The 26,383-nt window shown below is 39.8% G+C and overlaps 1 protein-coding gene and 2 non-coding genes across 8 annotated transcripts in view; all 3 read right to left on the reverse strand.

Annotated features, from left to right (window-relative positions):
- CNOT1 (CCR4-NOT transcription complex subunit 1) overlaps positions 1-26,383 on the reverse strand; it is a 54,869-nt gene that overhangs the window by 14,654 nt on the left and 13,832 nt on the right. For 2 of the 6 annotated variants that reach the window (XM_014255475.2, XM_088062125.1), the window contains exons 9-31: positions 25,509-25,635; positions 25,107-25,217; positions 23,799-23,969; positions 23,151-23,278; positions 21,986-22,226; positions 20,420-20,539; positions 19,258-19,380; positions 18,875-19,026; positions 14,295-14,445; positions 12,722-12,923; positions 12,071-12,214; positions 10,825-10,949; positions 9,735-10,021; positions 8,832-8,910; positions 7,363-7,593; positions 6,118-6,258; positions 5,276-5,455; positions 4,098-4,214; positions 3,581-3,691; positions 2,929-3,006; positions 2,433-2,610; positions 1,816-1,946; positions 1,162-1,458 (exon numbers count right to left, since the gene is read on the reverse strand). In XM_014255475.2, the coding sequence (XP_014110950.1) occupies positions 1,162-1,458; positions 1,816-1,946; positions 2,433-2,610; positions 2,929-3,006; positions 3,581-3,691; positions 4,098-4,214; positions 5,276-5,455; positions 6,118-6,258; positions 7,363-7,593; positions 8,832-8,910; positions 9,735-10,021; positions 10,825-10,949; positions 12,071-12,214; positions 12,722-12,923; positions 14,295-14,445; positions 18,875-19,026; positions 19,258-19,380; positions 20,420-20,539; positions 21,986-22,226; positions 23,151-23,278; positions 23,799-23,969; positions 25,107-25,217; positions 25,509-25,635 (3,625 nt within the window). Of the gene's footprint in view, positions 1-1,161; positions 1,459-1,815; positions 1,947-2,432; positions 2,611-2,928; positions 3,007-3,580; positions 3,692-4,097; positions 4,215-5,275; positions 5,456-6,117; positions 6,259-7,362; positions 7,594-8,831; positions 8,911-9,734; positions 10,022-10,824; positions 10,950-12,070; positions 12,218-12,721; positions 12,924-14,294; positions 14,446-18,874; positions 19,027-19,257; positions 19,381-20,419; positions 20,540-21,985; positions 22,227-23,150; positions 23,279-23,798; positions 23,970-25,106; positions 25,218-25,508; positions 25,636-26,383 lie in introns of all 6 variants that reach the window. The other 4 variants (XM_088062127.1, XM_088062126.1, XM_005526291.3 and 1 more) reach the window with 2 other exon arrangements.
- LOC148183138 (small nucleolar RNA SNORA46) lies at positions 4,637-4,775 on the reverse strand. The gene has a single exon (XR_015773827.1). It is a non-coding gene; the product is annotated as a small nucleolar RNA SNORA46 (small nucleolar RNA).
- Positions 13,830-13,965, reverse strand: LOC148183139 (small nucleolar RNA SNORA50). The gene has a single exon (XR_015773829.1). It is a non-coding gene; the product is annotated as a small nucleolar RNA SNORA50 (small nucleolar RNA).

Here is a 26,383-nt window from a genome sequence, read left to right on the forward strand (position 1 = left end):
TGATGCTAATTCAGGGACGGCTTTGCATCACAGTAGAAGTTTTCCTACTTCCTAGGTTACAACTGGAAGATATAAAGGTGCAGCACTAACAGTGCAAAACAGCAGTCCTAAGCCTTCTTCAGTGGGTTCCTTTTCTGACAAGGAATCAGATTTTCTTCCTTCCTTCTCAGTCTGCTTTATGAGACCCCTAAACAGATGTACTTATTTTCCAGGGTGCAGAGCAGCAATTTCCACTAGAAATGGAATGCATCTATAAAGGCAGCCTGTCCCATCTATTTGGACTTCCTTGTTGGCTAAGAGCTCTTTCATTAATTCCTAAAAATTACACTATTTCTGTTAAACCACTTCATAAAAATAAACCAGATAAGAATTTTGAGATGACTCATACAGAGCCTTTTCTGCAACAAAATGTTTTCTACAATTATCCCTTGAAAAGCTTCCTTGGATTAAAACTGGATTTGTACCAATGTCATATGTCTTCAGCGATTAAAAAAACGGATTAATTTCTAATTGCTGAAAGTATAGCTGTGTCTTGATCTTTCCAAGATCCTTACGCTCTTATGCCTGTTGTTGACATTGATGGCAAGAATTCCATGTGGTACCTGCAGTTGTGGTCAGCAGTTCACAGGCTGTTCCATGCAGTTTAGCTCAAACTCTCTTCGTTAAGAGAGCTGATAATAGCCTCTAGAAAACCCATTAATTCACAAGCTGTTCAGAAGAGTCTAAACTACCCATCTGCACAAGTAAATAAAATCTGCCTGAAGCATGCATGCTGAAACAATCCAAGATATCACCAAAATCAATTCAGACCTCCCCACTTCAGCTTTTCTGCCTCAAACCCTGCAGAAAGTTCAAGCCTCCAAGGCTTCTATCACGTGGTTAAACTGGAGAGAACAACTGGGGCGAAATAAAAAGATAGTCAGGAAGTTCGTATGCCATTTAGAAAGATCTACCATCTCAGTTTAAGTGTTTGACCTGGAATCACAACACACTTTTTCCCACTGTAATTCCACAAGAGTCATGAAACTTTTACCCAGTGAATTCATCCCCATGGTAGTTAAGCTGCAGAATTAATTAACAAGTCTATACTGTGGAGAACTGATTTACTAATGCTGGATGCCTACAGTCCCGTAAATTGACTTCAAATGATGGGGCTCCTACCCTCAGTGCAGTAGCAAAGCTATTTTTCAAGTTGGTAGCTATGCTCATCAGCAAAGGTTCCCTGCAGGTAATCATGGCCATCCCAGCAGTCAGGTTCCGCATCATGTGGTGAGCAGCCACACGCATCCGTGACTCCTCCGAATCCAGGGCGAAGTCCTTCCTGACTATCTGCTCACAGGTCGTCATGGCAATCTTGATGGATCTGTCAACCACTGGGTGGACCAGGTCTTGCACCGCACGCTCGATTGCCTGCCGCACACACTGCTTCAGCTGCGGGTGGGCTTGGAACAGCGGAATCTGCAGGGGATTAGGAAAGGTGAGAGAATAAAGTGCACTGGAATCCCACCTACCCTAGACACATTTTCCGAACGACTTAAAAGTGCACTGTCATAGTTTGTGCAGTACTCCCATATTCCCCATGAAGCTATTAAAGTATTTGGTAAATCTGAAACTGGGACAAATGATTGTTTTTCTAACCAAGTTGCAGCTGAGTAACAACAAAAAAATTGACTTCAGAGGTGAGCTGCTGACTGGACAAAAGAAGCACAGAGGCTCCTTTCTTACTTAAGTCCTGATAGTTCCCACCAGCTGAGATCTGCATCAACCCTGGCTATAAGAATTCTTTTAGCAAACTAAATCAGCTCTAAAACTTACCGTTGGATTTAAGGTAATGTGTGGAGCCAGCCCTCCTAAAGAATAGACGTTGATGTCATGATAACTGTACTGGGGCTGTGGAGGAACCGTGGCTGTACATGTGGTGCTGGTAGCTGGAGTTGTAGAAGCAGCTGGAGAACATAAGTAGGTTTGTATTGAGACACTAGTGAAAAGCAACTGCTTATAAAACAGGTGTATCATTCTTATTTAAACCAGGAAACAACCAAGAAACAAAAGCTTTGCAATTTGATCATGAAGCCTCCTAAACTTACCAAGCAACTTTCATTCTCCAGTCCCTAATGATTAGTTCCAAAGTAGCTTCAGTACATTTTAAGAGAGCTGTTTATTATGATAGTTTTAGCACTTGCTGTATTGTTAATAGAGGGGACTCTAAGGAGTAGCTACACACACATACAGAATTAGTCCTCATGATGGCTTCCATTCCCTTCCCATCTCCAAACTGTACACCTATTTCTTACAAAACTAGCCAAGTGCTCCCAAGCTCTCAGATATGTTACAATACCATATGTAGCTTGATTTTTTTATTTTTTTTTTGGCGATAGCAAAACTTGTCTTAGTTTAACAGTGCAGTTCTGGATTCTGTGAGATGTACTTACTAGTTGTTGTGATGGGTGGTAGCTCTTCTGGCTGCTTCACATCCTTCTTTGGAGCAGACAACTGCTCATCCAGATTTTTCAGACGATCCTTATCTTTCAGGAGACTTCCAGGTTTCAGCTCATTAATGTCTAGTGCAAGATTCTTGCAGAGCACCTCAATCTCAAACTTCAGATTCAACTGCAAAACAGCTCTAGTTTAGGTCATGTCACAAGGAAAATACCCAAAACATCTACTGAGCCACTTGACTCCCAAGCTCCCCATTCTAATCCCACCCCTTTCAGAGACTAATAACAGCTGAGGATTAGACAACTGTTTTGATGCCAACCTCATGGAGAAGAGTTTCATCCAAGTTCTACCAAATTAAGCAATGCCCAAGCAATCTCCCCATGCTAAAGCAGTGAGAAGGACTGCTTAGTCCTTCACAACATACTTCTTGACTAATATGTCAATAAAACCTTACACTCAGAAGGTACAGAAAAAAATCCAGAAATTTACTTTTAGATCGTGTTCCTGATGCAGCTCAGCTAAAACATTCATAATGGCCATTGTCCATGGGTTTGGAGGCCTGAAGACCTACAAGAGAAAGAAGAGAGCAGTATTACAGAATCATCTAGTTAATTTATGACTCAAAATGTTTAAACACAAGCAGCTATGTGTGCATACAGCCATGGAAACCTTTGTACACCTGTGGTTAGAGCTGAATTTAGTATTTCAGTAATAATTATTTCAGTAATTCAGTATAACTGGAAATACATTAGGAACCTAAGTGAAAAACTGGAAACACAATGACCTAGTCATTCTTGAAAGATCAGTTTACATCAAGCAGAACTTACAGGCTGATCAGGATCAAAGTGGGTGGGAGAAATAAAATACATCCTAGAACCTCTTCAATGGCATCCTTCCATTTCTCAACAGAGTTCTGTTTAGGGATACCACATTACATTTCAGCTAACACCATCTATTTATGCTGCAAAAATGCATGGTCATGTACTTTCCCTCCAAACAAAACTCCTTCACTTTATGCTTTTACATCCCTTTTCTTTCTCTCCACAGAATTCAATCAGTTTTCATTTTGTGACAAAAGCTGATTACTTGTTGCAATGTTTTGCCATTTGAGCAACAACTCTGTCTCTACAAAGACACTTACCACACTCCTGACACTGGATTCTAAGACTTTGGCAACAAATGGCACTACATAAAGCAATTCCTGTTGTCCCTTAACATAAGCTTCCAGTAGTAGTGACTTCACATCCAAATCCTGAAAAACAATTGAAGTGGGAATGAGGGTGGAGAAAACAGTAAACACACTGCACAGTTCCACTAATACACTGCTTCCTTTTCAGATACAGGCAAGGCTGAGTCAAAATAGCCTTTGAATTTTACAGACTGCTAAGCAGCAGTCTGTAAACTCTCTGAACAAAGATTTACACAGCTACATTCTTACATGGATTAAGAAGCTTTTGCCAAAACAAATTTAGCTACTTAGTTAATTCTGATATAAAAAAGCCATTTAGGAGCGTTAAATAACCAGTTCTGGAGTCATACTTTGTACTTGGCAAGTGAAAGAGGCACCAGAAAGGTGCTAAGATTTCCCAAATAGCCTATGTTACAGCATAAGAACATAACGATTCATGCCAAGGAAATCTGTAAACACATAAGCTCACCGTGTGCAAGATGGGCTTATTTTTAGCCATTGTTATCATTCCCAGCCAGTGACCAAGGTTCTTTAACAAGGAACGGTCTGAGAAGTTGGCTGCAGCTTTATCTGATGTCAATAGCACCTAACAAAGAAAAAAAAAAAGCATCTCGAGCAAGAAGCAGAAGATAACCAGACTCCAAACCAAATCCAACAGCTGATCTGTATAAAGGCAAAGTTTTGGAACGTTAAGTTCTGAGCTTCAGTCACATTACAGGGATACTTGAACAGCTTTCACTTCAACACCCTGTAAATCTGCACTGTAATGACTACAAAATTCCTTTCTTTAAAAGGATCAATAAAAGAGGATTACACTTTCCCACACCTCACCATTTACTCTGTTGAGACTGTTACAACTACTCCCATAGCTGAGTTTAACTTGTGCTTCCTCTTAATGCTGCACCACAGACTTGAAGGCTACAGTTTAACCTTCCAGGGAAACCAACTCTTCGTCATGTCAAAACCTAAATCATGTCATAAATCATAAAACAAGTATTCTGCTGTTAGTTCTGTTCCTGAACTTCAGAGGGGCAGCAGCTGAACAGAGCAAGGTCAGCTGTGCTCTCAAGAGTCAGGAGATGCTTTTGCACTACAGCGTAACCCATGGTGGTCAGGACATTCCACCAACAAGTTTAAAAATAGTGCTTTCTCGACAAACTTTTTTTCATCTGGTCATCACTTCTGGGCTACTGCTTCCTCCTCTTGTCCACATTATCTTAGCCCTCCAATAAGTTTTTTGTCTTTTACACTCCTGTTTTCTAAACACACCCTTTCCCCACTATTCCTCTTGGGCCAAAAGAGCAGAGTGTGGTTTTCTATCTTTGTACTTTCCCGCACAGAAAACAACTGGACTGCAAGCAATTTTCCCCTGGGTTATAATTTGCAAACCTCACACAAATTTGAAGTCCACCTACATAAATGAATTCAAATGCAAATTTGCCCTCCTGTTATACAATTTAAGTCTTTCATACGTTCCTAACTGAAAAGAATCCTAGAATTCCCAAAGATAACCTGTAAGTTTACTGGTAAGCTAGAAAGTAGATTTGTGAATGATAATCTATATTTGAGGATCAACATCATACAAACAAATAGCATGAGAAGAACAACACACTCCTGTGCTGCCTCTAGAAAACTTGAACTACTCACCTTGATATTTCTGTAGGTTTCATTCAGAACCATTTTATTAAACTCCGGATTCTTAAGTGTGTCGAGGAAGTTGGAATATAAGCTGTGAAAGTTCGGCTCAATACTGACTCTTTTCATCACAAGATACTGTGATACCCAAGGCATGAACTCTTCTTTCACAGTTTCCTTCAGTTCTTCCACCTGTGCTCAAACCAAAGACAAAGCACACCACAAAACAGATGAGAAAATAAATAAAACCCTTCTGGGGTCAGCTCTGATCAACACACAGTTCATGGTCAGTCAATTGCTTCTAACACTAAGATTGTTTTTCTACAAAAAAATAAATATTTGAAATCAGTGTCTCATTAGTAAGGACTCAATCATGAAATCAGCAAGGCGTAACAATTCACTTCTCCTTCACTTCCCAGCTTTTTACCAGAAAACTGGAAATAAATGTTGTGACCTTACAAGTTCAAGCCATCCATCCACAAGACAACAGCACAGGTGGCAGCAGGACTGTACACCTCAACTAGTTCAGAAAAATTCCCTTAATTTACGATTGAAATACCAGAGCTTAATCTTGCAATGTTTAATGGTACCCAATCCATTTATGACGTGAATGCTCATTTAAGATTAAGAACCGATATCTTTTACCCATCTCTCCTCTCCCTGGAAAATTTTCTCTCCAAAGATGTTTAAGCAGAAAGTGCTGGAAACTATGATTTCTTTACAGTGTGCTCCCTCCTAAAGTTTTTCAAGTTAGAATTTTGTAGAAGTATCGTCAGCCCACACTTAAAAATAAATATATAAAAAAATAATTAAAAGTATAAAAATTATTTTTACTAGCATTCTTTCATACTTGCCTTCTGTGTCATATTTGACTGAGACAGATTATTGAAGATGAAAGCAATTTTTTCCTGGACATTCTCTGGAGGTTCCACAATTCTCTCTGTTTGATCTGTTGCTACTAACAGTGTATCAATGTTGGTAGTATTAATGGAAGGCTGGAGGGAGAACAAGAAGTTAAGTATAAACAATACCTAGAGGTGACATCAAAAGAAACTTCTGCTCTGTTTTGTCAAGCAGAAATAGAATGAAGCTTTATCAGGGGACATCTGCTGTTTCAGATGCATTTTCAGCAGCACTCTGAAGGAGCCAAGTGATTTTTTTATTCTAAAAATGATGATCAATACTCAGAAGAAGAATGCTGCTGCAGAAAAAGCCTCTACATGCACATATAATAAGTGCCCCTACAATGGCACCATTTAGGCCTTTAAGCCTTTGTACAATTATAGCTTGGAGAAAAATCACAACACAATAGTGAGCAGCACTTAACACAGCAGGGAGTCTCCAGGAGCACTTCAGTGCTGATTTGGGAAGGAGAAACCCCAGACGTTCATTCTGAGACCAGGTTCTCACTCTGAGATGCCAGATGAAGTAAAAGAATGTGACCCTGGTCTCTACAGCTGCAGGTCTGGACCCCAGGGTTTTAGGACCTGGTACTTTGCAATTAAGGGAAAAGGTGATGCAGTTTTAAGTATCAATCCTGACAGGAGTTTCCATCAGCCATCATACAGAACAGCACTGCCCATCCTTGACATCCACATGGGACCCAGTGTGCCCCAAAACTTTCTGTGCAATAGCCAATTCTATCTATCTGCCAACCCTGTAATAACTCTGACAAGCAGTTCAGAGTTTTTACACAAGTGGCCAAAGATGTGAAAAACCTAACGCAGTTGAAACTGTGAGGTCAGATGTGTGCACTAAGTGTTTTGAAGTCCCAAGCAGAATAGCAGCTAACAACTATTTTAAGAGTCCTGTTGAAAGTCATTAGCAGAAATGATGGTTCTGTAATTGTCTAGGATAATTACAGCCTCAAGAACACATTTCAACTTGACCCCAAAGGAATTGGGTAGTTTGATGATGAAAAATGCCTTCTCTCTACAAAAATGTTTGCCGTATTTTAAAAGGTTATATGCTTTAAATCTAAAATAAAGATCACAGCTTGAAAATCTGTAGTACACAAATTAAAACAGATTCTGTCTGTATGTACTTAGTCCAGAGCAGCATCCGTTCCTCTAGGAAGAGCACAATGACACAATGCTCACCGGCACATCTTTCTTGAAGCTGACTCCAGTTGGTCGGGTGATTGTAATGGTTTTTGCAACGGTGGTGGTGGTTGAGGTGGTCACTATAGTGCTGACTTGGCCAGCAAGAGGAGCTTTTGCTGGAACCTGGGCCTGGGCCTGAGCCTGGGCAAGTGCAATACTTCCAGGAGTGGTGATTGAACCCTGCATCTTCACAGGAGGATCTCTGGATTGCTGTCCATATTCTATGTACTAAAATAGGGTGAACAAGAACATAAATAATTTCACATGCAGCAAGATAACTATAGGCTGATTTTTTTAGCATGAGCACTATATAAAGGTTTGCCAACGATCATTAAAATATTTGACAGTCTTGCCATAAAGGAATCTGTAAATACAGCTGTATATCCTGATAAAGCACATCTTGTCACTAGGAACTTTCTTAAGGCAAAGGAGCCTCAAGCTCTGCCTCTGGCCTCAACAAGTTGATGTCAAGCATCACAAGACCTAACATGCTTAGTATTTTACAGAACACTACCTAAAAAAAATCCACCCCTCTCCCTCCAGACCTAGAACAGCAGAACAAACGAGAAGAAAGAGCCTAAGAGCAATGTGTGAATATCAAGTAGCAGGCTACAAAGCAAGTAAGAAGTCTTCTGCAAGGACTCCAACAGCTAGATAGAATAGTCTGAAGCTCACCATTAATAAGAAAAACCACAGTTCAGAAATAGCCAACTTTTAGATATTACATCTTCTGAAATAGTCCCATAGGAAAACGAGTTTCTTCCCCACTGCTATACATTTCCCCAGAAACTGCAAACATCAGGCTGTCATTTAAGGGGTACAGTCTGAAAGCTGTTAGTGAAAGCAAGACTGCTACTGGACTGCACAGCTTTGTGTGTGAGCCTCTACCTTATAGTAGAACTGAGTATTTTTCCTTATTTAGCTCATGCTCTTAATCCCTGCCACTGGGATTAGTTTTTTTGTATTTCTACCAATAAAAGCACATTCAAGGCAGATACCATGTGATGAGCACTGTTTTGGACAACAAGGTATTCACACAGCTCTCATCAGAACTTCAGCAAAGAAATTTTTCCTGGATTATTTTATCAGGTCTAAGTATGAAACTGTATAAACCCAGCTGAATGATTTCTGTTTTAGACAAACTCCAGATCTTTAAGGGACTGGAATATGAATCCACTGAGACACTTTAAAACAATCATGCATGATGTGCATTGGTTAATCATGCAGTTATATTCAGGTAGCTATTTCAACATAAACAACCCAAACAGATTTATGTAAGCAGGAAAGGCACCTTCACGTGCCCACCCTATCCCAGAGCAAAAATCTTCAAGAAAAGGCATTCGATTCTGTGGATGTACATGGTCTAAAATCACCACAGATGAGACTGCTTTTCCAAAGGAAAAAAGAAATTTGCTCTAAAGAATTTAACATCACAGAAAGTTAGTGTTGCTTACAGACACACTCACCTCCTGTAAATGATGTGGGAACTGTATAAAGTGACTAATAGAAGCCAAGTGCTGACAATACTGGGGATAGTCCTTCAATCTGTCAGACAAAACATGCATTAGTTAGAAGCGTAAGCCCACATCAGAAACAGTATTAGACAGAAACAAATATCAGGTATGTCCCATACTGCACCACAGAATTACTTCTAGACTCCTTAACAGTAGCTGTGCTGTAAACAAAGCATTTCCTACAAAATATTTTTTCTTGCAAAATCTATTTAAAAGGAATTAATTTAACATTAAAGCACAAGATTTATTCACAGCAACCCATCTCTTCCTATATCTCTATACTTCTGACCTAGTACACAACTGTATTTATATTGAATGTTTGCAACCAGATACTGTATAAGTAATTTGCAGTCTGGCTCAGTGCATTTTAAACAGCAAACCAGAGCACACCTCACACCCAGAATCTTCTCTATCTGCAATTCATTAGAAGTTTTGAGAAACTAACTTTTTCTGAGATCATTTAGCAATAGTTTTTGGTGTAAAGGCAAAGGTCTAGAGCTTAGCTCCCAGTCAGTCCTTCAGTAATGAACAATGCAAATGGCACTCCACTGTAAAGCACCTGGGAAGCATAATTACATTCACCCCATTCATCTAACTCAACACTTGACTGATTTTTATAGTCTGTGTAGCTTCAGCATCTCAGTTTGTCCCACATTTATACAGGTATCACACTGAATATTTTTATTGAGAAAGGTTACCCTTTAACTGGCACATTTACACTTTGTTTCAAGTCAGTGTATCTTTGAAGAAATCCCAAAATTGAGATGTGCAATCTCGAGCTGCACCATTAGAGCAGGTCCAAGGTTCGCAAGACAATACAGGCACTATTAGAAGTATAACAAATCTCACACTCACCTATTTTTAAATCTATCTAGTGCAGCAATACCAAAATAGTACATTTTGGACGCAAAAGGCTTTCGTAAGGCTTCAAGAACATAGCGCAGGGCCAGGCCCAATGCCATATAAGTAACCAGTCCTTTCTCTATGATGCCCCCGAAGAGACAGGCTGTTATGTGCAGCTCTTTATCTGGGTACTGGGGAAAGAAACGATATTCCTCAAACAAGTTCCTCAGCATACAGTTAAACACTTCTCGTTCCCGTTTAATGTTGGAGTCCTTAAACCTCTGTAGCATTTCCAAGACCTGCAAAGAAATTGGAAATTGTTACCAACAGATTTGTTTTATTTCAGCCCTTTCCCATGGTCATGTTTCATGAGTGTTTCCAACTACTAAGGTACATTGTGCTACCACAACCACAAAGTAACTGCTTCATTCTAGCCAGCAGACAGACACTACATCACTACAACCAGCTTCCTCTTCAGACTTCAGTTCTCTTTTAAGTGACTGTCTTCACACAAAACTTTTGTGACCGCCTACTCCGTTACTTTCAAATTGGAAAAATGAAAATTAATGTTGTGTCTTACATAATTTATAACTGTGCAAATGTATTAAAGTAAATCTGAAGTACTTCAAAGAGTAAGTAAATCAGACCAATAATTACTCTCATAGAGACTAACAAAAATAATTATCAAAAGCTCAGAAGGTAGAACTTGGGACACATATCTGGATCTTGTAGTCATTTTTACATAGTTTAAAACCAAATACATTTAAGATAATTTATACAGACTATTTAAAGGCACTCTTTAGCATTTATTTTCAACACAAAAGCTTCCACACCACACTGAATACTTCCCACTTAGTGACATTTTAGGAGTGCTAATTAGACATCTGAAACCTTCAGTCCAGAGAAGTCAAAGCTGAATGTAATGAACAACTGCAAGTTTACTGTGAAAATAACTTCAATCAAGTAAAAAAACAATGTTGCAAACATCTACCACGACCCTTTAATTATTTCCCACTAAAACTAATACATAAACGAATAATTATGATCCACTTTATTGCAAGTCTCTGGACAGGTGCTGTAACTGCTACAGAAGGGAACTCACCTCATCCACAGACATGGTTGGGTGTGGTGGATGGTTGTAAATACGCTGGAAGTAGCTGTTTGCCTCATCATCTATTTCCTTGCTAAAGTGCTGATTAGCCTCTGGCCACACCTGAGATAAGTCAGCTGTTAAAAAAGGGAACAGGTATCATGCTCAGGAAAACTTCAGACAGTCAGGATTTCATCTAGTTCTTTTTAACTCTTCCACCAATCTATACAGAACTGCTAGTTCTTCTTAAGAGCAGGATGTTAAACCTTCCCAGTAGACAGGAGTTGCTATTTAAAAATCTGGTTTCAATATGCTATAATTTATTCAAAAAAACTGCATCCTAAGATAGAAGTAACCTCACACTGCTCTACTCTGAGAACCCAGTGCATCCCAAGCTAACTTCAACTGACAACTAAATAACTGAATGCAGAACAGACCAGAATAAAGCATGCTACACAACACTAACATGCACACAAACTTGCACACAAACTTTCAGGCCAGCCAGTGAGCTTCCAATAAGTTTATATTGAATGTTCAAGACCCAGAATATAAACTGATGGTGATTACAGCCACCTCCACTGTACATGTGTACAGATAGGTAACTTTGCTGTTATTGCACATGGCTTCTTTGACAGCTCCTCCGTAACAGCAATGCAGAAGGTTTAGCCTATGACTGTGTTTCCTGACCATTTGACTGCTTCAACATCTCACTGTGAGAATGCTGCAGAGGCATGAATTAGTTAAGGATAATGACTTAGTGTTAAGAACTTTATTCCTTACTATTATTCCTATCTTCCCACCAACTTTTGTTTGTCTTATTTGTATATGAACGTTGCAGTCTATTTCACTACTTCACCTGTCAAGTTCTCTGACGCAATAGGACCTTACCCAGGTTTAACCTTGTTACAAATGAAACAAAAAACACCCTCATACCTGGCATATACAATTCTGTCAAGAGCAGACAACGCTTTTGTTCAAAACACAGCACAGCAGAAAAAGGACAGAAATACACTGTTCATGCAAATCCACAACACATTCTGTTGTTATGCTAATGGGTTTTTTAAACGTTTCCCCCCCAGGCCACTTGGCAAGCTCTTAAGATACAAGTTTAGAAGCACCTTTTTCAGACTAATATAATAATACCAGAGCCACACTTCTAACATTTACCACCTACAGATCCAAGCTTCCCCTGAAGGAAACACAGATTAACTGCAGACCACAGTCACACTTCACAGCCACAGACAACACTACCACTTACAAGGTTTCATCTTACTCTGCTGGAATGTAGGCTGGTTCAGTCCAGATGTGCTCAGCTTCCTTTGCACGAATGGGTCATTGTTCACCGCAGGAAGGCCCAGGGCTCCAGTTCCTATGCCAGTCAGGCTACCCGTAGTAAGACCACCTACTTAATAGCAAATGTGTAGTAAGACCACTTACAACAAGCAAGCAATTGGTCATCTCAGTTGCACCCTCACAGTACCCACTTGCCACTCCTTCTAGCACTTGCCGTTTCCAAGAAGTCAGAGTTTGATAGCCTCATTGCTGTCTAATATCAAGCAGTTTTAACATAAGTAGTTCTTAGTCTCTGTCCCAACCTAAAACAATGCTGCGATATTTGTAAAAACACTCATCCTCAACTCAAACCTTTTACCGATTGCAGCTGCAACAATCTGAAGTGCTGTTTCAGCAGTGACCCAGGAGTGAGGACTCCTCACTCCATATCGGAGTGTAACTCCCTCCCATATGACACAGCTGTTTGTTCAGTGTGACTTCCCACCCTTAAATGGAAGGAAGTACCCAACCCACCCTTAACGGGTGGGTTGTTACATTCAGTATTTCCAACCACAGCAATAAAAGTGCCTTAGCTGTGCCGTGTCAAAAACAAACCACTCCACCCCAATAGCAGTACCTGGAAGCTGTGAAGAGAGTCCTCCGATGCCACTGAAACCGGTTGTCTGGTTTTGGGTGGAAAGAGGTGGGAATGCTTTTGCTGGTGATTGAGGAGTACTGAATGCAGAGCCCAAGTTTGGAGGGAAGCCTTGCATGCTCTGGGTGTGAGGAGCAGCTGAGCCACCTAAACTAAGAGAGGCCATTCCTGCAAGCGAGTCGATCTGAAGGAAGAAAGGAAGATTATACAGACATCCATAAACCACAATCCAGATGATTTTTGGCATGTTTTGCACAAAGACAGCTATGTATCAAAACATTTCCGAGAAAAGCTCTTCTGCATAGTTACTGTAAATTCTGAAGTCATCCAGATCACCCCAAAAGATAAGTTTGTCTATAGAATGCACTTTTATTTTTCTTTTGCCATCCCCTGAAATTCTATTCTCTCACAGGTTTTACAAAGTCTGATTGTTCCATAGTCTGTAGTTAACTGTAACACAACAGTAAATGCTTACAATAAGCAGCATTTACTTCTACTTGCAGATTTTTGTACTAGAGTAGTTTATGCGCTGCAGTTTTCAACCTCAGACCCCACCTCAAGACTTACAAAGCTATTTCAAAGTTAAAGAGTATTTTTGACTGTCTGAGGGACCCTCTTATGCCCACTTTTCACAGCTAAATACCTGAACGTAGTCTCCAATAAAAAGCATTAAGACCTAGTTCATGAATAGGAGGGAACGCACAATACAGTCTGCCAAAGCAGTAAGTTAAGGAACTGACTGGGAACAGGAGATAATGCTATTATCTACCCAGAAGACAATATGACTACAGAATAAAAATTGCTGCTGTTTGTTCATATGAGTTATCTGTAGCAGGTTGCCAAGATATTTGGTACATCTGATGAGCAACTTCAATAAAGCAACAATTCACAAGAAAACCACTCTCTGCATTTAGTTTACATAATCTACTGACAATTCAGTCATTCTTAAATGCTGAATTGCCACTATTTCATGTGAAATACTTTACACCACTTAAAAATCTGCCATTGAATGTAACTGCTAGAAGCAAAACCTGTCTGTAATGTGTTGCTCCCAGAGGAGGAAGGGATGATGAGTGGCAGGGATTAACTGAAATGTACCTTGTTTTTAAAAGAGCAGTTCAGTTGAGAGCTGAAGAGCCCCAGTTATAACAAGTCCTTATGCTCTAGCACTGTGGCTTGGCCCGTGAAGCTACAAACAAGACACATCAGGTTCAAAGGCAGTGCTTAATTCTCAGAAGTCCTAGTAAATTTTAGCACTTTAAAAAAAAGCCTCAGTTATTTTAAATAAACCAAATATCTGTCCCTCCTCAGTGCTCCCATCCTACAATACTTCACAGTTACTTCTTACAGACATCAGTGAAGTGAGAGACAGTTCTGAACTACATCCCTCAGACATTATTCTCTAGTTACAAGCAAGCTATCAAGACATGCAAGCACAAAACTATGTGAGCCAGATGATGTTTGACTTAGTCCTGCAGAAAGAGCTCAACTAGTACAGCAGAACTAGCACTAAATCAACACAACCTTCTGAAAATGCAGCATGTGATGGTTCTACCTGCACAGGAGAGATGGCATCCAAGCTGCTCGCGCTGGGCGGGCGACCTTTGGGCATGACTCCAGGTGGGGGCTGTCGAGCCTTGTTCATGACATTACTGCAGTTTGCTACCATGGTGAGGATCGTCTCTGACAGCTCCTGAGAAACACTCCTGGGATGCAGAAGCACGACAGTGAGCCATGTGACATTCACAAAAATAAGGCCCTTATTTGATTTTCCTAGAGAAATTGAGGCCACATTTCACAGAAAAAAGCTGCAAAACAACCCCGGCAAAAGCTACATTTTGTTATTAGAAAACTTTGCCTTAGATCATCTCCCAAGAGACACAGCTATACTTAAATAGAAAAGTTTAAACTGTAGTTCTACAGCAATCGCCAATAGATTATTGCTTTGTTTTTGATGATTCAAATACTCCTTTACAGTTACCCCAGCAAATAAGGACTTACAGAAGGCTGGGATATGTACCTACACGGCTCCAACAGGTTCTTGGAAGAGCCTGTCTGCTGCTGTCCACGTTACAGGCTACATAACAGCTTAACCCCATGAATTATAATACAGATAGTGATGCTGTGATCCCTTGTTCAAAACTGCCCCTCACGGTTTCTTTCCATACCCAAACTTCACCATTTAAGGTTATTCTCATTTTGAATCTTATTACACACAAAGTCTCTGTAAAATATGAGATACATGGGCTATGGACTCACAGACAAAAAAAGAACAGGTAAATACCACCACCCGCTTCACTAAAACTCATCTGTCTACAGACAAAGACGTGCTTCACACAATGGCACTAAACCCAAACAGAGACAGGAAATTTAACTATTCAAGGAAAATAGAATCAAAAAACATCAGAAAACTCAAACTTAGGCACAAAGTCATTGCACAACCCAAAGCAGTCAGTACCTCTTTACAAAGTGTTCCATGTCTGACTGCCAGGATCCCAAACTGGAAGCAAAGCCAACTCTATTGCTGACTTACCTAACCACAGACATAATAACAGAACACTAACATTTTCCTTTTGGAAAAAACCAGTCAATTATTTATGCTTTCCTGAACTTCAGTTATATCTTTGTGGTGAAGACAGCTAAAGCTGTGGATTCCTTCCTGTAATGGTGCAACTATCCTAATACAGCTTTGTTGTTCTGTTAACCTTGTCTGAAGATTCCTCATTTCAACTCAATTTTCACAAGCTTTTACTGCTCAACTTTTGGGATAAAGGGAAAAAGAGGGGAAAATCATCATGGTGATTAAGGCAGAAGAACTGAAGATTAGCCTTTAGCTTTGGCAGATATCCTGTTACAGGACACACAGAATTAGTTAAGGGCTTCCAGCTGTCCTCCAAAGCCAGCCATCCACTCTGCAGTGTGGGGAAAATCCCACCCATGAGAGATGGGAATCTGGGGAGGTATTGTGGGTGACCAGGTTTCTATACAAGGCAATGGACATGTTAATAACTGTTTCACAAGCTAGCTCCTTTACACTCTTTTAACATCCTTTCACCAGAGCCTTGTTTCAAAGATTTCAAAACAAATGGGCTTGAGGGGGAAATGTATGAAAATGCAATCAGAAATCTAGCTCCAAAGAGATTTATTTTTCAGAAAGCACAACCAGACCTGAAGACAGAGCTCTGAGCTTGTCACACAGTAGCCTCAGTATCTATGGTATGTATTTGTCCTCACCCCAATGCCACAGTCATACATTTAAATGATAATTTCAGTTATGGCCAACTGAAATGCACCACAGTATTTTTTCTGATGCAGGAGGCATTTCAAGACCAAACAGTACTTCAGCTAGCCATGGAATGGATCAGGGGAGTCTACAGTTCACATGTAGTTACCAACCTCAGTCTTTTGCCCTCCTCTTTTTTGGGGGGTTAAATTTGCAGTTTTTGTGCTTAAATATTAAACATGCTTTTGCAAAAGAAATTCCAACCAGCTGTAGACAGATAATAAGGAAGCCCAGCATGAGGACAAAGACAGACTTACTATCCCCGAGCTGGATATTTATGGTGACTGGTTAGGCCATTTGTGCTTTGGAGAGAACCACTAATGCTTTGTCTCGCCATCTAGGCAGACTGAAGGTTAACTTTTTTATCATGTCACGAGACACACTGCTGTATCAAGTTGCAAGTATCACATTATTTTTATATATCACAGAACTGCAGGTTTTCTGAAAAAAAAATAAACCCAACCCAACCAACCAAAAAACCCAATTAAACCAAAACCCACAAAAAATCCCAGTCTGCATTTCAGGCGAATGAAGTTGGTGAGCTGAGAGCCAGGGAGCAGAGTCTAGAGCACCAAAATTGTCACTGTAAGGGAAGTTCCAGCTTGCTGGAATGACAAGTTCATTTCTCTTACTCATTTCCCCCCTCCCCCAAACACTTTCTTACAAAGTAGGAACAAGCCTTTTCATCCCTGAGGCACAGGTACACAGAAGCCTCTTCCTTGTTTGAGACAAGGACTGAAGAAATGACCATTCCCCACACTGGCACACCTGGACCCTGCAGGACATGACCGTGTGGAGAAGACACTGCTGCCCCTCCCAACTCACTGCAGATCCATGAGGGAAGGGCTTCTCACAAGCAGCTTGTTAATAAATGACATGGTTGGTCAGCCTGTGGTGCCTGCAACCAAGCCTGACTTCATTGTAAAAACACTCAGTAATAGAAGGAACACTTATTTCTTTTTGAAGACTCACTGTTACATGATGCCACAACTGCAGTGCTCACTGGTGATAAACAAGCTGCACCAAAAATAAGTTTCAGAACATGCAGGGACCTGGTGGCTAAAAAAAAGTGTCTCCCAGGTCACAAAACAAGACAAGATCTAACTACAGCCTAATTAAAGAGCAGGCTCCTAAACCAACAAATGTAGGAGATGGCAGCCTTCAGCTAGTGAAGTGCAGCTACCCTCACAAATGTATTTAATATTTACTGTGATTTTAACCTTCTAGTCTTTACAACGCCTACTTCCATTCGTGACTGAAACCTAAGCTAATCAAAGCAATTGCTTCATGAAAGAAATCCAAGGTTTTTCTTTCTAAAGCTCAAAGAGAATAACTAATGGAAAATGACTGCAAGTAGGTCACATTCTTGTATAAAAGGGAATAAAAGTAGCTATAAAAAGAAACCAAAGGCTGTGAGAATTGTGCCAGTAGAGAACTAGTGGCGTTTGGAATTAATGGAATAAATAAAACTTGGTAACACATTAAAATTCAGAACACAATGACATTAGATGCAATTCAAATCTACAGTTAACTATTAAACCTCTAAAACACAGACACTGCAGCATGCAAAACAAGGAATATAAGTTCATTTGTGAACTACAGTCTCAGAAGATGCACTTTGACTTGAAAATTAGTGAGCTCTCTTCAGACCAAAACATGTGCTAGACCATTATATTTCAGAAACATTTGAACTTCAATTGCACAGGTTTCAGTAGAAAACAGGAGAACCCCTTCTCCAAAAGTCTTACAGGTACCTCAAATTCCCTTTCAGTTCCAATACTTATTGTGACCAACTCTATGTTGGTACTAATTTCCTATTATCTAGGTGAGAACCATGAATCATCCTGGGTACCTTTAAAGATGCATCTTATCTCTTTCAAGACCACATTGGCTAAGGCAAAGGACACAATATAAACCCCAGATTAGGTAACACACACTTGGACATGCCAGCCTCATTTGGTGCCAAAATGTATCAGCAAAACAATCCCCATCTCCAGCTTCCAGCCACTCTGGCTTGCACATTGCACTACATTACCTCTTCTTGAATTATAACAATTATAATAGAATATTGCTGCAGTTCAACACCACCTTGATCTGAAAGCATTAAGAAACAACACCACAAATGTTTCACTATTTTCAGTCACGTTTACTATGTGTGTACAAAGCATTTAAATACTGATTTATCCAACTTCAGTTTCCATCAGCCCTTCCGTATTCTACCCATGACTCTAGCAGCCCTCAAATCCAAACCCTTTTCTTTTGACTTCAGCTAAACAATCTGATCTGCAAAAGATGTTCAATATTTTCCATCTTTGACTACTCTGAGTCTTTTTCTCTCAAAGACAAAAGAAGTTACATATGCCTAGTTTCAGTCTCAATTACACTACAATCACCGCTCCCCACTTTTCTCCTACACACAAGGATGGCATGAGTCCTTTGTGCCAAAGCAGTTACTACACAGAAATATTTGGTTAACACAATCACAAAATCAGTTATAAAGCCACTGTTTTCCAAGATGCTGTCCCATTCTGTAGCCATGGCCTGGACTCCCTTTATCTGAATTACACCCCTTTATCTATCTAGCCATTAACCACTGATTATCTGACTAACCAGACAGCCTCTAGTCACCAAGATCATCTCACCTGTTTGATGATTAAGACGATACTCAAGCTCTTGTAATCTAGCCTACAACAGGAGTTTCAATTCAAAATAAAATGTACTACTGCACCTATCCCTGCAAGTTTACACACTCTCATTAACCCCATTCTCCACATGAAATTCCAAACCAGCTGTGATCATGTGTCAATCCTGCAAACGGATTACACTTTCAGAATAAGCTACAGAATTCTTACCCAGCACAAGCTTGCAGACAGGCCAACATAGTCGCCAAGGTTTCTGGAGGAAGCTGAGCACTTTTGGGCTGATCCTTCTCTGGAGCAAGGCCACCAAGGATAGATGGACATCTTCTCTTTAAGAAAGTCATACAGGCCTGGATGAAAGGTTCCTGAGGAAAAAGCGTTATCTTAATCTTCTAAACCACATCCAAGACACTGTTTCAAACTTGGCAATTGCACCATGGAAAGAATTCCACTAAGCTACTATAGTTCAGTGAAAACATTGAACTATCAGACCATGGACACTTTTAACAACTTTAAAGCTACTTATAAAATTGTTAAAGTGACTTAAGTTAGTCACTGACAAGAGTGCAAAAATAAAGAGAAAAATCCTGCTTTACCCCATGTTCCCGAATTTTATCTGTGAGCCATTTGTCAAGTTTGAGGTATTCCCGTCGAGAGGCAAGTGCAGCAAGGTCAATAACAAAGGCAAATGGAGTACCATTTAGCAGCATTGACAAGGCCTAAAGAAAGAAAATCAGAAGACTACTAGTGAAGACACAGATACCCTTTCTCCTTTCTTTTCTTTCTAGTTCCCATACATATTTTAGCAAAGAAGTCTTATTATGACATGCTGCTATGCTTCCTTTGTCAACAAAGATTGGTACCATCAACCTCACTTCTAGCTCACTTGTGGAACAAATAAGCAAGAGCTCTGATTTGAAAGCATGACTTCACCTTCTTTGAAGTGACCTTGTGCTGACAGTTTTAAATTCCTCTGTGATACAAAAAACCACCAGCAAGTGCTCAACACCTATCAAAGTTAAGCAGCAGAACCTACCATTTTCCTGTAAACAGACCTCAACCACTTCAGAGATACGTGGAATATATCCGCTCCAAGAGGTCATCTCTGAACACTGTAACTTCTAAAACAAAACTGACTTCAAGCAGCAGCTGGTGCTCTTGCACTTTGAGACACCCCATTATTTTGCATCTAACTTTAGGAAGCAATAAAGCCCTCAATGAAATTTGTCATAACTTCCAGTCTTTCATCAATGTATAAAATCTAAGACAGATTTTATATCTTTATCAAGAAATCTCCATTCCATTATGTTTAGCAGTGCCACCTTCATACAAAAATCTGGTGTTTTCTACATTCTCATTTCAACAGTATTCAAGGTTAAAACAGTCAAAGCTCCTCCTGGATTCACACTACATTCAGCAAGCACTTCTGTTGTGCTGCTTCCCAAGGTACTTGTCAGCTAAGCCATGATAACCAACTCACTGCAAATACCAAGTAAAATGTCCTGGGCTCACAACAGGACAGGAAGGAACCCTCTATAGTCAGATACCACAACTCAGCTGAAGAGTACTTCAAGTCATATGAATGTAGGCTTTTTTTTTTGTTAAGATGAGGGACAGCAGCCACAAATGAATTCAGACATGCCTAAACAATGTAATCCTTACTAAATTAATCTAAGTTAAGCTTAGCTTTTGTTAAAAGACAAGCAAGTCTGCGTAAGACACCAGACAAAAAAAATGGCAGTATTTTTCAAAACTCACCTTCAAGTCTTGCGCCACATCAAGAATACGTGACAATTTTGCCTGGTCATACTGCTCCCCTCTCATGTACCATTCTGCCATGGCATGCATGATAAGCTGACGAATTGAAGGAGACTGACCCTGAGGAGAATTAAATTAGGATTGTACTTCATGATTCTAGGAACAGGATCAATTATGTGAACATTCAACAGGGTATTTCACAACTAAAAAGCTTAAAATACAAACATATTTAGTCTTTAGCTTCAGAACTTGCTTCTGATTTGAGCTCTTTCTATGCAAAAATAAACTATCCAGGAGCTCCAAGTAAAGGATGTAGCTGACTGCATATGGTAGATACACACATCCCCACCTCTTTCCTATCACTGTCCAGGACCAATTCCTCTCTATCACAGGCAAATTGCTTTTAGGCTACACAAATATTTACAAAATGTTATGCCTGACACGATGTCCTGAAGTGAAAATTCAGTAACACACCTTAAAAAGGAAAACACAGTATCTGGATCTTTGTTCATACAAGAGCAATTTCAAAATACAACACAAGTAAGATTTTTACAGCAGCAAGGGTTTTGTTTAAAGGAAAAGTGTCATGGAATGGCACCATGTCCCATGGCAATCATCATTCAGTGCCCTGATCTGAGACCTACCCAGCAGAAAAATTGCCTCTTCTGCCATTTCAAGACCTCATGCAAAAAGCACTTCATGTCTATGCCACCCTCATCCTTCAATTTAAAGACTTCCATCAAGAAAATATAAAACATTTGTAGCATGACCTCAGAGGTCAAGCTTCTTGCCATTAACTCTACTGTAGATGAATAGGGAAACATGTTTGCTAATGCAGATTCCCTCCAACCCCAGAGACTTCCTTCCCTTTAAATTTCGTATGACATCTCTTTAACTACCAGTGCCCACAACGATGAAGGCCACACCAAACAAAACATCCATTAGAAGTATGGGATTTGTCTACACAGCTACCGTATCCCTACATAGAAGCTCTCCTTGAAAAAGGTCAGCATCCAGTCCCAAGTCTTCAGAAAACATCCTGAATCTGAAAACTTCCAGTGCAGATAGTTTCTTTATGTCTAGAACAGCCTTCACTTTTTGGCAAGTACAAAGGAGATTATTTTGGTTTAAACCTTCTCACTTCTTACTACTTCAAGTTTTTACATTTTAAATGTGTGAACTTGAGAGTTGAGGGGGTGGGGTAGGTGATGCTCTTGTGAGGTTTTGGGGAGTTTCTTTTGAGTTGTTTGGTCTTGCATTTTTTTCTTTTTCTTAAAATAAAACTGTGGTCAACTTTGTTTAAAGCTAAAGGTTTAAAATGTCAAACTTAATTTGGGTCTCTGTACCTTTCCAGGAATATTTTCTCAGTGAATATTATTGAAAACCAAACCATAACAGTTTGCATCAAGTTAGGGAAGAGATATCCCATTACTCTGCATAAATCATGGACCATTTACCTCTTGGGTTTTAAACTGACTAGTTAATAAACCAGTACAAACATTGTCGTAACTGTTCAGCCTAACAAGCTTTCAAGTTACAGGAACAAACTGCAGTAAAAATACTTACCTGTCCATGCCATGCATAGTGCAAAATGATGGCTGAGTTGGGATGGTTGCCAAGGAAAATTGGCATGAGTGTGGAGATGAGTTCATGGCGCAAGGTATGCCAGGACGTGTTGATCTGCAATAAGGCCAATACCAGCATATCTGGGCAATGCTTGATAGGAAAACTGAAGAGCTGCTTAACCTGTTCATACTGCCCCACTTCTGCCAATCGTAACAGAGACTCAATCAAATCCAGGCTCTTCCTAACAAAAGAGAAGAAAAAACAAATAGACAACCCGCACAAAGTGTAAAGCAGCAAGTTTACAGGATCCTGGACTCAAGTATTCTATGGCAGCAACTGTAAGGATATATAAAGCAACCCACTGCAAACAACCTGACACTGCAGCTCTTATCATGTTCAATTAAGCCTGCAAGAAACCATAAAAAAATAACTCAAGATCTTAATGGTTCCAAATTATTTTACGGAGAGGGAACTGAAAGCTGATGTCAAAAAAAATTCAGCTTGAGGTGGGTCACTTGGATAGTTTAACGTGAAATATACTTCCAGAAATGGAATACACTTTAAAACACCTCAAAGTCCCCACTTGTGAAAGTTAGTGAAGCTACTCTACTCTACTCAGTTTTGCCCGTTTTATAGACAAGTAAAACAATAAATACAATTTACTTGTATTCCTCATCCTTCAGTTCCCTATTCTGGGCCATATAATTGAAGAAAGTATCTGCACTTTAGAAATAAGCTACTTGACTATACCAAAAAAAGGGTGTAAAAGGTCAGCTCAGAAAGTCACACCAGTCAGCATTTACTAATTAAATTTTAGGACTTCTTTCATACAAGTAGAGCAAGTTTCTCTAATATCATCCTGGGGAAGACAGATTTAAGTTTCAAGCCACCTTCTCTATCCCCTCCTTTCAGCTTGCAGGATATGCCAAAACAAACAAAACAAGCCAAAGACTCCAACAAAAGCAAGAAATTATGGAAGTACACAGAAAATTCTGATACTCTGAATAGTTTCACCAATCAAACATGTCACAAATACTAATGGCTGATCTACTGGTATGTACACAGCTACAATAAATCTGGCTGCATGAAGATTTGCCACTTTGACCAGACAAGTAATCTTACTCTAACTCTATGTATGAAAAGCAGTTAAGAGCAGGTTTGTTACCATGTAGCAATTTCTCGATTGTCATCCTCTGGTGGTGCTTTCAGGATGTCTGTGGCAACAGTATGGCAAGGGTAGTCAGCAAAACAGAAGATGTCAGGGTTTATGAGGGAATGTTGGATGAAGGAGAGCTGGAATAAAAAAAAAAGATGTCAGAAGTAGTTTAGATATTAGAGTTTCAGGTTCCTTCTACTTTATCAAGTGTCACATTTTGAGAATGATATAAATCAACTAAGTACTAGGGATGACCCAAACTTCACTGTGTGTTTTATGCCAGACTGAACCTCACACTTCTAGAATTTGAGAATGATGGGTAGAGACATGCTGAGGGTACTTGCTTGCATGAAGCTGTGGCCTTTTTGTGTAACCAGGTAAGCACCCCAGAGCACTGCTATGCAGTTCCATGCTCAGCTGCACTACACACAGAACTCTGCTGGGGCCAAAGGTAGGGTAACAGTGCACAGCAAATGACCATGTCCCACACAGTGCAGTCAATCACACACTGTACTTCTGTAACACACCTGAGGCTTGTGCCTTACAGGCCAAGGTCTCAAATGAGGATTATCTAAACATTCACACTATTTATCATTCAAGAAATTCAGGAACTTTGCAAATATTCTACAGATAGAGCAAAAATGTTGGTAAACATACCTGGCCCTCTGCATGCTTCCAAGGTCTGTATATGGCATTAACTGGAAAAACCTCCATGCCCAGCCCTCTCTGGATGCCAAAAACTACAATGTGCAGGCCCTTGCTATCACGAATCTGAAATCCTGGATGGTCCAATTCATACGTTACTACTTTGAAGTCCAGGCTAGGGTTCTGCAACCAGACAAACAAGGGTTGTGAGCCTCACACACTATAATCTCCAGTACTGTCTTGAAAGAATTCCTCTTCATCAGTATTGTACCCAGCTTAACATCCACCCAACTTTTAGTTGAAAGCGAGGGTTTTGTTTTAAAAAGAGATATATTTATATAGTTGCGAGAATCTGATGCAAGTTAATGTTTTAAACTACCCTGTGAAATTGCACTTTCCCAGCACTAGAGTAGCTGTCTCTCCTTCCAAACATTTAATTAACAATTCTTTAAAAACACCCAAACATATAGCTCCTCTCTTAGTATACTAACTTATTCCTTTCCTAGGCTTCCACACCCACTGATAAAAGGCAGAAGAGTCTGATCTGCTGGCAAGCAGAATCTGCTCCTCCTTTTGCAAAATGTAAACTCCAAGACCTTGTAAAGTGCTCATTGTATTTTCAGGAACAATGTGAAACAATATTGATGAGGAAGCTTGGAGGGAACTGTGGCCATTATGAAACACAAACCACTCATTTCAGAGACATGAGAGTACCAGAGACAAAGCTGTTTTATGGCCCAAGGTTTAGAAAAACAAAACAGTGACTTCTGCATATATTAGTGGGAACATACAGAAAAAATCCTGTATAAGGCAAGCAAAGGAAACTGTACTCATGTTTAACTGAGTTCTTCAAAAAATCACTGCTTATAAAGCAGTGGAAAAACTTTCCTATTTCTATAGCATTAGCATATCTAAGAAGCAATAAAGAAGAGTTTTGGAATGAGTAGCTACAAAAATACCTTAATTTTCATCACTACTGCCTACAGTAAGAAGCTTTCCAGAACAAGGTGTCTGATGCACAAAACTTTCCACTGTCAGAAATACACTGAAACACAAAAACCCTCAGAAATATGGAATACATGGGAGCAGTGTGGAATGAATCTCAAACTGCCCTCAAGATATTCATTCAAGTAGCTTCCATTTCCCAGAATTCCTCAAAATTTTTTTGTTCATGAGGGAAGAAGCCCCCAGCATTTAAGTACAGTTACATTAGAGATTCAAAGCTATTCAGGCTGTTGGAGAGCTTAAAAAGATTTAAAATCATACGGAGATATGCCCTTCTTTATCCACATAAAAGACCAAGATGCTCACAAGACTTACCAGCTCTTTAAGAACATCAATCAAGACCTCCACATTCCAGGTATGGGCCTGGCTTCCGTCACTCTTATCTTTGCCGTCACTCCAAATCCCACTGCCAGGAGCCGAAATAGACTGCAAGTCAAACACACTGAATCAAACACTAGTAAAAAATAAAGCAGTTTCAACACCCACTGGCTACAGAACTCCCTGCACTAGAAAGGTATAAACAGAAGTTCAGACTAGTAATGATATCAGTTTAACACCTTGAGAATCTTTCATTCATTAAAATATTACAGACATTTACAGCAGAACAGTCACAAGTACAAGTATTGAATAATACAAGCAATTGTTAAATTCCTAGAGGCCAGCATTTTAACTCCTTCTGCTGCTGAAATATAATCCCCAGCACAACAGGCCACTCACTTGTAATGGAATACCGTCCGTCAATCCTGAATGAGTTCGAGCCATCATTCCCAAAACCCTGGCAACCTGGGCAGCCGTGACTTCCCGAACACCAAACTGCATGATTATGTTGCGACATTCTTCCACACTAAGATGCAACAAAACAGAGAGATCTTACAGGAAAGGAGGTTTCACTGTAGCACAGCAAAAGACTTCAGTCAAGTCAGTCAAATGATCCAACATAACAAAATTACAGGACAACCAAGAAGAAACATTCAGTAGACAATCTTTGCAATTTTTTCCATGAAATACACTGTGCCACATTTCCAGTTCAAAGCCAGGTGTACTGAAGTGACAGGGATGTCACAGAGAGGTTTCACAGACTATGTTCTATCAAAGCAAAAGCACAAGGTAAGGTTTAGCATTCTTCTTGGTTAAAAGCACTTCCACTATTGACCTGTGATACAGAGCTTCAAAGCCTCAAGTTTTCTGCTACCTAAAAGTGAAACAAAGGCTTTGAGAATGCACATTTCAAAATGCTGACGTGCACTGTTCCAAGGTAAGCTATGAATGTTTGCCCTTCAGCCAAGGCATCCCTGAGCAGAGGGCACCAGCAAAAACCTCCCAGGAGACAAGAGAGAAAACAGGGCAGATGCTTGAGTTTCAATTTCAGAACTGAAGGGTTTTTTTGCAATTTTTTTTCCATTTTGTGAACACTTCATAACACTTCAGGCCAGGAAGACTTATATAGCGTAAGTATATAAACTATTTTATTAGCAGGCATGTGTTAACAAAGGAAATAATTCAGTATCTTCCAATACATGATGTTTTTACCTCTTGGTTTAATTCTTGGTTTAAACAGGAACTCATGTTCATACCTTTGAGATTTCATCACC

This window comes from Pseudopodoces humilis, chromosome 14 (genome assembly GCF_049639895.1).
Source record: "Pseudopodoces humilis isolate 2021_Gansu_Grassland_sample_001 chromosome 14, ASM4963989v1, whole genome shotgun sequence".
Classification (NCBI taxonomy): Eukaryota; Metazoa; Chordata; class Aves; order Passeriformes; family Paridae; genus Pseudopodoces; species Pseudopodoces humilis.